The sequence below is a fragment of the Cetorhinus maximus genome, chromosome 28 (assembly GCF_964194155.1).
Source record: "Cetorhinus maximus chromosome 28, sCetMax3.hap1.1, whole genome shotgun sequence".
In the NCBI taxonomy this organism is placed as follows: Eukaryota; Metazoa; Chordata; class Chondrichthyes; order Lamniformes; family Cetorhinidae; genus Cetorhinus; species Cetorhinus maximus.
The window spans coordinates 17,726,140-17,738,999 of NC_135906.1; the positions used below are offsets into that span (position 1 = coordinate 17,726,140).

A 12,860-nucleotide genomic window follows, 5' to 3' on the forward strand; every position below is an offset into this window, starting at 1 on the left:
AGCCTTTGCAGTATTCAGTGACTTCAGCCACTTCTTGATATCACGTGGAGTGAACCAAGTTAGCTGGAGACTGGCATCTGTGATGATGGGGATCTCAGGAGGAGACCAAGGTGGACCATCCACTCGGTATTTCTTCGAATAAATTGTTTAATTGTCCACCACCATTCACGGCTGTATGTGGCAGGACTGCAGGGCTTAGATCTGATATGTTGATCGCAGAATCACCTAGCTCTGTCTATGGCATGCTGCTTCCGCTATTTGCCATGCAAGTAATCCTGTGTTGTTGCTTCACAAGGTTGACACCTCATTTTTAGGTATGCCTAGTGCTGCTCCTGGCATGCCCTCCTGCATTCTTCATTGAACCAGGGTTGATCCCCTGGTTTGATAGCAATGGTAGAGAGTGGGATATGTTGAGCCCTGAGGTTACAGATTGTAGTTGTATGCTATTTTATTGCTGCTGGTGACCTACAGTGCCTCATGGATGCTGTCACGACCAGTGCCCAGCGAGATACCTCAAGTTGTTATGATCCCAGATGAGATACCCCAAATTGTTAACATCCCAAACAGGATCCCAATTTAGTTATGCTCCCGCGTGAGGAGATAAGAGCTGGCTCCCCTTCTTTATTCAACCCCCTTGGTTGGTTGCAACAAGGTTAATTTAAAAGGGATCCCTTCCCTCGTGGGTACCTTTTCCCAGTCTAAATGTATTTCTGTTTTAGAAGGAGTCAATTTAACCAGGCTTTCTTGAGTCAAAGAAAGAGTAAGTTTATTTGTTACTAAAAACCCCAGAAAAAATAATTAAAATGCAGCACACATACACACAGATCAGAAATGAGAAGTTGAGCCCAAAAACAAAAGTTAAAAAAGATATATGAATCAGTCTTTGGGTTGTCCATGTGGCATAGATGGTGAAACGTTTGGCCATTAATTTGGGTGATTCCGGTGGAGCTGACTTAGGCAGTTGAGCAGTTGGTTTGGAGACACTGGGTTCTGCAGTTGAGCAGTTGGTTTGGAGACACTGGGTTAACCAAAGAAACTGTCTTGTTTCCTTTTTTTTATTGTGGCTTTGCTGTCTTGCCTCCAACCACAGAGAGAGAGAGAAACAGAGACTTTTACCTGCAAGTGCAGGGATGCCTAGTTGATGTTCTTCTGCTGTGACCCTCACAGCACACACTAGCACACCAGAACTAGAGCATACAGACCAGGTTTGCAGCTGGCTTTTTAACACATTTCCTTGGGCATTCCTGGAAGGGAAAAAACAAATATGTCTTTCACCCAGAATCTGCTTTCTTTCAACTCAGACCAGCTCCACATTCTGAAATATAACACTATAGGAGATGGTTTCTGCTGAGATATGGTAACCAGTCTCCATTATCTCCATAACCACATGAGATTAAAGTTCAGTCTTTTGCATTGCATCTCTTCCTTTCAAGTGCCTGTCTCAAGTAGGCCTTGATACCTTTTTTTAGGTGCAACATTCCATGTTCTGTCTGGACTAGTTGGTCAAGTATAATCCACATAGGAATTTTCCAGGACGTGGTTACTTTACATTCTCAGTCAGCTTTTGCCTGTATGTCTTTTTTAAAAACACATCTTCCTTAAAAATTTCAATATGCCCATACGTAATTTGGGGCTATGATCCGCTGTTGTGACATTGCTGAGTTTTGAGTTCCTAGATCTGTTCGAAATCTATCCTATTTAGCATGTTTGTAGTGCCACAAAACACAATGAAGTATATCCTCAATGTGAAGATGGGACTTTATCTCCACAAGGACTGTGCAGTGGTCATTCCTACCAATACTGTCATGGGCAGATGCATCTGAACAGATAGACTGATAAGGACAAGGTCAAGTCAGTTTTCCCCTCTTGTTAGTTTCCTCACCTGTCCAGCAGCTAAGTCTTTTAGGACTCGGCCAGCTTGGTCAGTAGTGGTGCTACCGAGCCACACTTGGTGATCAACATTGAAATCCCCCACCCAGAGTACATTCTGTGCCCTTGTCATACTCAGTGTTTCTTCCAATCGGTGTTCAACATGGAGGAGTGCTGATTCATCACCTGAGGGGCAACAGTAGGTGGCAACCAGCAAGAGATTCCTTGCCATGTTTGACCTGATGCCATGAGACTTCAAGGGGTCCATAGTCAAAGTTGAGGACTCCAAGGGCAACTCTGTCCTGACAGTATACCACTATGCTGCCTCCTCTGGTGGATCTCTTGCCAATGGGGCAGGACATACCTAGGGATGGTGACTGTGGTGTCTGGGACATTGTAAGGTACGATTCCATGAGTATGACTATCTGTGGCTGTCATTTGACTAATCTGTGGGATAGCTTTCCCAATTTTGGTACAAGGCCCCAAGTGTTAGTAAGGAGTACTTTTCAGGGTCAACAGGGCTGGGGGTGCTGTTGCCGTTTATAATGCCTAGATTAATGCCAGGTGGTCCATCCGGTTTCATTCCTCTTATTAGACTTTGTAGTGGTTTGAAACAACTGAGTGGCTTGCTAGGCCATTTCGGAGGGCATTTTATGAGTCAACAACATTGCTGTTAATTTTGTGACAATCCTTTCCAGTAGCACAGGTGAAGAAGTGGGAAGGATGTCAGGAGAATGGGCAAGTTGATTCAACAGGACTGCACTTCTATTTGTTCCCTCTTTTAAAATGGGGACAACTAGGAAGGCGCATTTTGTATTGTCAGAGTTTGTAGTGCTAAAGGTGCATATCAGGATGCCTACTGTTAAAGATGTGTGGCAGGCATTGTACTGTTAAAGGCATGTCAGAATTTGTACCTATTTCTCTGTAGGTACAACTTCTAAGAATTCCGTTCAACAATAGTTATACATTTAGTGCTGCCTACAAAGTTAATTAACGTAGCAATATGGGCATGTATGAGCATGTGTGAAAGGTTGCCTCCATACTTTGCATGATGTGTCATTGAACATTAAGAGCTTAAGGAAGTGAATTCTCAGTGTTATTAAAACTTTGGCTATATACTTTGCATTGGCAATCTTCTTGAGGCTGGCAAATGTCTTAAGCAAAAATAAAAACAGCGAATTCTGGTAAACACTCAGCAGGTCAAATGGCATTTGTGAACTCTTTAAACTCTGTTTCTTACTCCACAAATGCTACCTCGCCTGAGTATTTTTCCAGCATTTTATGGTTTTATTTCAGATTTCTAGCATCCAGGCTATATGTTTTTGTTTTAACATTCCTGAGCATTTACTCCCACAACTTCTGGATATGGAGAGACAATAATCATCATTTCAACCACCTCCCCCTCCCATTCACTATGGCCAGCTCTGTTATGAGGGTTGTGGCAGGTGCAACAGCAGTGCAACAGCACCTCAAGCTCTGCAACTTCAATAGGTACTGTCCTATTATTCCTCTTCTTCCTTTTATGTTGTGAACAGAAGAACTATTGTACTGCTAATGAGCATTCCACTCCCCTTTTAAAGCTACTGCTGCACCAGATACTGTGGGACAGGCTGGGTAAGCATCCCCTATCAGCAAAAATTGCACAGGAAGCTTGCTGGTCAAATGTTATTTAACTGACCTTCCATTGCACAGGCTAGCTGGGTGATGAGTGTTTTTATTTGGTCACGGGTTGTGGGCTTCACTGGCAGGGCCAGCGTTTATTGCCCATCCCTAGTTATCCTTGAGAAGGTGGTGGTGAGCTGCCTTCTTGAACGGCTGCGGTCCATGTGGTGTAGGTACACCCACAGTGCTGTTAGGAAGGGAGGTCCAGGATTTTGACCCAGCGACAGTGAAGGAACGGTGATATATTTCCAAGTCAGGATGGTGAGTGACTTGGAAGGGAACTTTCAAGTGGAGGTGTTCCCATCTGTCTGCTGCCCTTGTCCTTCTAGATGGTAGTGGTCATGGGTATGGAAGGTGTTGTTGAAGGAGCCTTGGTGAATTCCTGCAGTGCATGTTCTAGATGGTACACACTGCTGCTACTGTGCATCAGTGATGGAGGGAGTGAATGTTTGTGGATGTGATGCCAATCAAGCAGCTGCTTTGTCCTGGATGGTGTCAATCTTCTTCAGTGTTATGGAAGCTGCACTCATTCAGGCAAGTGGGGAGTGTTCCATCACACTCCTGACTTCACTTGGAGATGGTGGACAGGCTTTGGGGAATCAGGAGGGGAGTTATTCTTCGCAGGATTCCTAGCCTCTGACCTGCTCTTGTAGCCACAGTATTTATATGGCTAGACCAGTTCAGTATCTGGTCAATGGTAAACCCCAGGATGTTGATAGTGGGGGATTCAGTGATGGTAATACCATTGAACACCAGGGGGCGATGGTTGGGTCCTCTCCTGTTGGAGATGGTCATTGCCTGACACTTGTGTGGCACGAATGTTACTTGCCACTTGTCAGCCCAAGCCTGGATATTTTCCAGGTCTTGCCGCATTTGGGCGAGGACTGCATCAGGTTCTGAGGAATCGCGAATGGTGCTGAACATTGTGCAAACTGCAGTGCACATCCCCACTTCTCACCTTATGATGGAAGGAAGGTCATTGATAAAGCAGCTGAAGATGGTTGGGCCGAGGACACCACCCTGAGGAACTCCTGCAGTGATGTCCTGGAGCTGAGATGACTGACCTCCAACAACCACACCCATCTTCCTTTGTGCTAGGTATGACTCCAACCAGTGGAGAGTTTTCCCCCTGATTCCTATTGACTTTTGCTAGGGCTCCTTGATGCCACACTCAGTCAAATGCAGCCTTGATGTCAAGGGCAGTCACTCTGACCACACCTCGGGAGTTCAGCTCTTTTGTCCACGTTTGAACCAAGGCTGCAATGAGGTCAGGGGCGGAACCCAAACTTGGTGTCAGTGAGCAGGTTATTGCTAAGCAAGTGCCGCTTGATAGCACTGTTGATGAGCATTACTTTACTGATGATAGAGAGTAGACTGATGGGGTGGTAATTGGCCGGGTTGGATTTGTCCTGCTTTTCGTGTACAGGACATACCTGGGCAATTTTCCACATAGCCAGGTGGATGCCAGTCTTGTAGCTGTACTGGAACAGCTTGGCTAGGGGCAAGGCAAGTTCTGGAGCACAAGTCTTCAATACTATTGCCAGAATATTGTCAGGGCCCAAAGCCTTTGCAATATCCAGTGCCTTCAGCCATTTCTTGACATCACATGGAGTGAATCAAATTGGCTGAAGGCTGGCATCTGTGATGCTGGGGACCTCCGGAGAACACCGAGATGGATCATCCACTCGACACTTCTAGCTGAAGATTGTAGCAATCAGCTTTATCTTTAGCACCGATGTGCTGGGCTCCTCCATCATTGAGGATGGGGATATTTGTGGAGCCACCTCCTGTAGTGAATTAATTGTCTACCACCATTCACGACTGGATGTGGCAAGACTGCACAGCTTAGATCTGATCCATTGGTTGTGGGATCGCTTAGCTCTATCACTTGCTGCTTATGCTGTTTGGCATGCAAGTAGTCCTGTGTTGTAGCTTCGCCAGGTTGAGACCTCATTTTTAGGTATGCCTCGTGTTGCTCCAGGCACTCCCTCCTGCACTCTTCATTGAACCAGGGTTGATCCCCTGGCTTGATGGTAATGGTAGAGTGGGGAATATGTCGGGCCATGAGGTTACAGATTGTGTTCAAATACAATTCTGTTGCTGCTGATGGCCCACAGTGCTCATGGATGCCCAGACTTGAGCTGCTAGGTCTGTTTGAAATCTATCCCATTTAGCACAGTAGTAGTGCCACACAACACAATGGAGGGTATCCTCAATGTGAAGGCAGGACTTCATCTCCACAATAACTGTGCGGTGGTCACTCCCACCGATACCGTCATGGACGGATGCATCTGCAGCAGGCAGATTGGTGAGAATGTGGAACAAAAACAAAATAGCTGGAAAAAGTCAGCAGGTCTGACAGCATCTGTGGAGAGGGACACAGTTGACGATTCAAGACTGGATGACCCTTCATCAGAACTAAGGCATATAGAAATGAGATGAAATATAAGTTGGAAGAAGGGGGTGGGACAGGAGAGCTCGATAGAGGGCCAGTGACAGTTGGAGGCCAAGAAGAGACAGCCAAAGATGTCATAGACAAAAGGACAAAGGAGTGTTGATGATGGTGGTATTATCTAAAAGATGTGCTAATGGGGACATTAAGGGTAGCAAACAGGACAAGCTAGTGGCAGATGGCCCTAGTGCGGGTGGGGTGGGGGGAAGGGATCGAAATGGGCTAAAAGGTGGAGATGAAACAATAGATCGAAATAAATTTAAAAAAAGGAGGGAAAAGAAAAAATATAGTGTGTAAAAAAAAAATTAATAATAAAAAAACTATAAATTATTGGAAAAAGGGGGATCGGAAAGGGGGTGGGGATGGAGGAGAGAGTTCATGATCTGAAATTGTTGAACTCAATATTCAGTCCGGAAGGCTGTAAAGTGCCTAGTCGGAAGATGAGGTGCTGTTCCTCCAGTTTGCGTTGAGCTTCACTGGAACATTGCAGCAGGCCAAGGACGGACATGTGGGCATGAGAGCAGGGTGATGTGTTGAAATGGAAAGCGACAGGGAGGTCTGGGTCATGCTTGCGGACGGACTGAAGGTGTTCTGCAAAGCGGTCACCCAGTCTGGTCTCTCCAATGTAGAGGAGACCGCATTGGGAGCAGCGAATGCAGTAGACTAAACTGAGGGAAGTGCAAGTGAAGTGCTGCTTCACTTGAAAGGAGTGTTTGGGCCCTTGGACGGTGAGGAGGGGGGAAGTAAAGGGGCAGGTGTTGCACCTTCTGCGGTTGCATGGGAAGGTGCCGTGGGAGGGGGTTGAGCTGTAGGGGGTGATGGAGGAGTGGACCAGGGTGTCCTAGAGGGAACGATCCCTGCGGAAAGCCGCCGAGGGGGTGAAGGGAAGATGCGTTTGGTAGTGGCATCATGCTGGAGTTGGCGGAAATGGCGGAGGATGATCCTTTGAGTGTGGAGGCTGGTGGGGTGATAAGTGAGGACAAGGGGGATCCTATCCTAGTTCTGGGAAGGAGAGGAAGGTGTGAAGGCGGTTGCGCGGGAGATGAGCCGGACATGGTTGAGGGCCCTGTCAACCGCCGCGGGTGGAAAACGTCAGTTAAGGAAGAAGGAAGACATGTCAGAGGAACTGTTTTGGAAAGTGGCATCATCAGAACAGATGCGACGGAGGTGAAGGAACTGATAGAATGGGATGGAGTCCTTACAGGAAGCGGGGTGTGAGGAGCTGTAGTCAAGGTAGCTGTGGGAGTCGGTAGGCTTGTAATGAATATTGGTGGACAGTCTATCACCAGAAATTGAGACTGAGAGGTCAAGGAAGGGAAGGGAAGTGTCAGTGACGGTCCACGTGAAAATGATGGAGGGGTGGAGATTGGAAGCAAAATTAATAAATTTTTCCAGATCCAGACGAGAGCATGAAGCAGCACCGAAGTAATCATCGATATACCAGAGAAAGAGTTGTGGGAGGGGGCCGGAGTAGGACTGGAACAAGGAATGTTCCACATACCCCATAAAGAGACAGACATAACTGGGGCCCATGCGGGTACCCATAGCCACACCTTTTATTTGGAGGAAGTGAGACGAGTTTAAGGAGAAAGTGTTCAGTGAGAGAACAAGTTCAGCCAGACGGAGGAGAGTAGTGGTGGATGGGGATTGTTCGGGCCTCTGTTCGAGGAAGAAGCAGAGAGCCCTCAGACCATCCCAGTGAGGGATGGAGGTGTAGAGGGATTGGACGTCCATGGTGAAGAGGAGGCGGTTGGGCCCTTCCCGCACTAGGGCCATCTGCCACTAGCTTTTCCTGTTTGCTACTCTTCATGTCCCCATTAGCACATCTTTTAGATAATACCACCACCATCAACATTCCTTTGTCCTTTTGTCTATGACATCTTTGGCAGTCTCTTCTTGGCCTCCACCTATCACTGGCCCTCTATCAAGCTCTCCTGTCCCACCCCCTTCTTTCAACTTATATTTCATCTCATTTCTATATGTCTTAGTTCTGATGAAGGGTCATCCAGACTCGAAACGTCAACTGTGTCCCTCTCCACAGATGCTGTCAGACCTGCTGAGCTTTTCCAGGTATTTTTGTTTTTGTTCTAGATTTCCAGCATCCGCTGTATTTTTCTTTTATCTTGGTGAGAATGTATTTCCCTCTTGCTGGTTCCCGCACCACCTGTCACAGACCCAGTCTGGCAGCTATGTCATTTAGGACTCGGCCAGCTCGGTCAGTAGTGGTGCTTCTGAGCCACTCTTGGTGATGGACATTGAAGTCCCCCACCCAGAGTACATTCAGTGCTTCGTCCAAGTGCTCAGTGCTTCCCCCAACCTGGAGGAGTGCTGATTCATCAGCTGAGGGAGGGCAGCCTGTGGTAATCAGGGTTTCCTTGTCCATGTTTGACCTGATGCCATGAGACTTCATGGGGTCAGGAGTCAATGTTGAGGACTCCCAGGGCAACAGCCTCCTGACAGTATACCGCTGTGCCACCACCTCTGGTGTCTGGAACATTATCTGTAAGATATGATTCCATGAGGATGACTATGTCAGGCTGTTGCTTGACTAGTCTGTGAAACAGTTCTCCCAATTTTGGCTCCCAGGTGTTAGTAAGGACAGGCTGACGAAGCCAGGTGGTCCGTCCAGTTTCATTCCTTTTTTGACTTTGTAGCAGTTTGATACAACTGTGTGGCTTACTAGGCTATTTCTGAGGGCATTTTAAGAGCTGACCACATTTCTGTGGTGTTTGCAGTCATGATAGATTTCTTACCCATACAACAATCAACAATGGTTTCATGATCATCATTAGACTTTAATTCCAGATTTTTATCAAATTCAAATTCAAACCATCTGTTAGTCAGCATTACCCTGGGTCTCTGGTCCAGCAACAATACCACTACGCCATCCCCTCCCCTTATGATTCAAGTGTCTTACTTGAGTCTACCTATCCTGCTGAATATCCACCCAAGTAAATCGACTTCCTCTTACAGTCTGCACTGAATACTCACTGGCAACTTCAGGTGGTAATTATCTAACCACACTCACAATTCTCCACCCTCTGTTCTGGGGCTGTTTGCTCTCCTATTGTGCTTCACATGCCTTTTTGCAACCTGAGGTGACTTTAGTCCAGTCTATGGTCTTTTACACCTTCCATTCTAAACAACTTATTTGGGGTTTGATAAACTCTCTTTGCACCATTACTTAGCACATCTGTCCTCAGCTTTAACTGCTGTACTCCCCTCCCGTCTGTTTCAGCCTGTTCTATCAATGGACCCCCCCACCCCCACCCCCACTCCATCCCCGCACCACCCCCAGCTTCCTTTCACAGATCTGACCCGCTCCCTGCGTTCCAGCGGTTAATCTTTCACTTCAGATGCTGATCGAGCTACTGTGTTTTTAAACCCAGCCCTGACGGTAAAACAACCTTAAACCCTCCCACCATGCGCTGAGCCGCCCTGAAAGTTCACCTAGCCCGGCTCGACCGGCACTTCAAACATTGCCAGCTGTTAACAACAGCCAGTCCTCATAGGGAGACTCAGATTTAGCTCTTGCGGACCAAGACTTCGGCACAGCTCTGATATTTTTACCTCGAACAGTAAGTGTTTGCGAATTGCAATTTTTGCATGTAATCAGTTCTCCGTGTTTTGCAGTGCGGCCAGAGGTGTCTGTAAACTGCACTGGAGTTGAGTCAGTTCAGTAATTTCCCAAACTCGTACCGGGTTCCACACTCCGTCAACCACAGAAAGCGAATATCCCACACTCCCTCCTGACATATATTTACACTTAAGCTATTGGAGACTTTCCATTTTACCGAAAAACGCTACAAGGGCATAAAAACACAAATATTTGGGGGAGTTGAGTATTAATAACAATGGTGTTTTCTGTATTTGCTTTTTCCTGCCTTTAGGACTCTGCTGTCGGTTTTCGGTTGTGGGTCGCTTAATCCACGAGACTCCTGGTCATTTTCGCGGAGCCTTGGACATCCCGAGCCTTTCGCTGTCGCTTGCAGAATCCGTCCAGACAATGCCGTGCTAAACAGGATACTCCACCCAGTCCTAAGCGCAGATCCTCGGGGTGATTGAGGAAGCCTTCGGCCAAATAGCAGCCTTACATGCAGCTGACGGGTGGGCCACATTTCTCCACTTGTCACTGCATTAAATGCAAACTCCCAACATCAAACTAGTCCAACAGCAGCAACCCGGGAACGGATCAAAGATCGGTAAATCCAGTCCCACCAATTAAACCCCATGCATTTACTAGGGGCAGATGTCCAGCTCTATTTTCTGACCGACTAGTCATTCTGAGGTTCTGAGAGGGGCAAAAGCTCAAAGAGTAAACATCGGCCGTTAAGTGGGCTACAGGACCAGGCAGGATGGATGTGGAGACCACAGTGGTTGGAGCAAGACTGAGCCCCAATTTCAGGGAATACTACAACAATGAGACGGTTGCCTTGCACTATAATTACACTGGGAAGCTGACTCCGAGCCGATACAAGGCGGGTTTGAAGGCTCATGCCATCGTGTTTCTGATAGTTTGTGTTTTTATAATATTGGAGAACTTGCTGGTTCTCATCGCCATCTGGAAGAATAGCAAGTTCCACACGCCGATGTATCACTTGCTGGCCAATCTAACTCTATCTGACCTGCTGGCAGGGGTCGCTTATACGGTCAACATTTTGCTGTCCGGCGCCAACACTCTGAAGCTGACCCCAGTTTTGTGGTTCTTGAGAGAGGGGGGTGTTTTTATCACACTCACAGCCTCGGTCTTCAGTCTCCTGGCCATCGCCGTGGAGAGGCATGTCACCATGGTGAGGATGCAATTGTACAACGCAGATAAGAAATGCCGGACGCGTCTCTTTGTGGCTGCAGACTGGACATTCTCAGTGTTCCTCGGAATTCTCCCAATTTTAGGGTGGAACTGTATTGGGAACTTGTCAAAATGTTCCACGGTGCTGCCACTGTACTCCAAGAACTACATTCTGGCTTGCATTCTGGTCTTTATTTTAATCTTGCTTGCAATCGTGATATTGTACGTTCGGATTTATCGTTTAGTGAAGTGCAACAGCCCTGGCGCGGGCACAACGAGAAGCCTGGTGTCCAGGAGGTGCCAGAAATATTTAGCATTACTCAAAACTGTTACCATAGTGGTGGGCACCTTCATCGCCTGCTGGCTGCCGCTCTTCATAGTGCTGCTTTTGGATGTTTCATGTGCGGCAGGGACTTGCAGGATTCTTTATAAGGCCGATTATTTCCTGGGACTGGCCATGATTAATTCAGCATTGAATCCCATCATTTACACTCTGACCAGCAGAGATATGCGCCGGGCTATCGTGCGCCTGTTGTGTCTGGCCAAAGACGGAGAGCAGGCTAAGTGCTGCGGGATCCTGATCTCAGAGTGCAGCACCAGTCAGGTGGACAGATCATCCCACAGGCATGAGCCCCTCCATACAACCCTGTCCTCTGGCAATGGACCTCAATCACCTACTAGAACTTCACTCGCCTGACTTGAATCGCCGCAGTGTCCAGGTTGGCACTGACCTCAGACCTGTTATCCATGCAGCGGCGGAACTGAGCTCACTTTCCATGCCTTGCCTTGTGGGGATGAACGGGGGCTATGCAAGTCAAACAAGCAAAGCAAACTTGCCTGATGGCCAATGAAGAGAATGGTGATGTTGGTAACAGAAAAATAACAGCAACCGTGAATAGCCAAATACCATGACCCGGCTTCCAGCTGATATTGAAAAGCACTCAGAGGCACCAGCACAGGGACAGCTAAGAATGTCTAAGAGATGATGTAGAATATTCCCAAAATTGGACCCATGCAGTTTGCTTGTTTTAAAATGGGCTTTAATTGATGTAGCATTAAAAGGACAATCGGATCTTATTAAAAGCAAAGCTTTTAGTAATATCAGCACCACAGACTGGTACAGTACCTGCAACAACTTAGTCCATGAAATGGAAACAGTCAATTAGGCACAAAAACTCAACAAAAATCCAATTTCAAATGTAAAAGGAAGTTCTCTGCGGCTCCACCTTCGTGTTGCAAAACACGAAGTTGCACAATGAGGACCATAAATGCTTTACGCTTATATTGAGCATCAGCGCCAGAAGGAGCATTGGTCGGCGAATGTGACATTCTCTGTTCCAATCGGGCTAGACGATGGCAGCTCTGCTCCCACAGCGCTTTATCACTCTGTAATAGAATCTTCTCCTTGAACTCCTGGGTAAATGCACCAAAGCTTGGCACGCCGCGGGAAAGGTCAGCGGGGATATATTTCAAACTCAGCTACACCCCAAAATACAGCAACAAGGTCCTGGAAAGAGCGTAACTGCAGCAGGCCAAAATCGCTTTAAAATAGCAAGTAACATTTCTGGTAGCGACAAAAGCACACTGGCCCATTATACTAGCTAGAAAATAATATGCATTAAATGTACTTATGCAGAGACCTTGAATAAATCCCACAGTGTGATTCTATTATTCTGCTGGCAATACCACTTCGAATGTTAAGCCACACCTAACTGGTACCACACCGCTTGGTATCCAGGTAATATTCCTGAGTGAAAGTGACTGTGCCAGAGGGTCACGGCTGAAGACAGGCATATGCATAATCACAATAGGAGTTAAAGCTGTGGCTCAGTTCATAGCACCCTCGCCTTTGAATCAGAGGGCTGTGGGTTCATGTCCCACTCCCGGAAACCAAGAACTGTGATTGTACTCGAAAGAGTTGCAATCTGTGACTGTTGATAACTCGAAAGAGTTTCCACTGCCTCCTCATCATACACGAACATTCCTAGATTTCCACTTTGAACGGTTGTGTTCTTTCCGGGTAAATACTGCGGTTGCTGGAAATCTGAAACAAAAACAGAAAATGCTGGAAAAACTCAGCAGGGCTAA

The 12,860-nt window shown here is 47.0% G+C and overlaps 1 protein-coding gene across 4 annotated transcripts in view; it reads left to right on the forward strand.

Moving 5' to 3' along the window:
- Positions 1–12,440, forward strand: part of LOC144668875 (sphingosine 1-phosphate receptor 1-like) — a 125,147-nt gene extending 112,707 nt beyond the window's left edge. For 3 of the 4 annotated variants that reach the window (XM_078531322.1, XM_078531323.1, XM_078531324.1), the window contains one exon: positions 9,874–12,440. In XM_078531322.1, the coding sequence (XP_078387448.1) occupies positions 10,339–11,469 (1,131 nt within the window). In that variant the 5' untranslated portion in view covers positions 9,874–10,338 and the 3' untranslated portion in view covers positions 11,470–12,440. Of the gene's footprint in view, positions 1–9,413; positions 9,562–9,873 lie in introns of those variants that run through there. The other variant, XM_078531321.1, reaches the window with a different exon arrangement.
- The last annotated feature ends 420 nt before the right edge of the window (positions 12,441–12,860 follow it).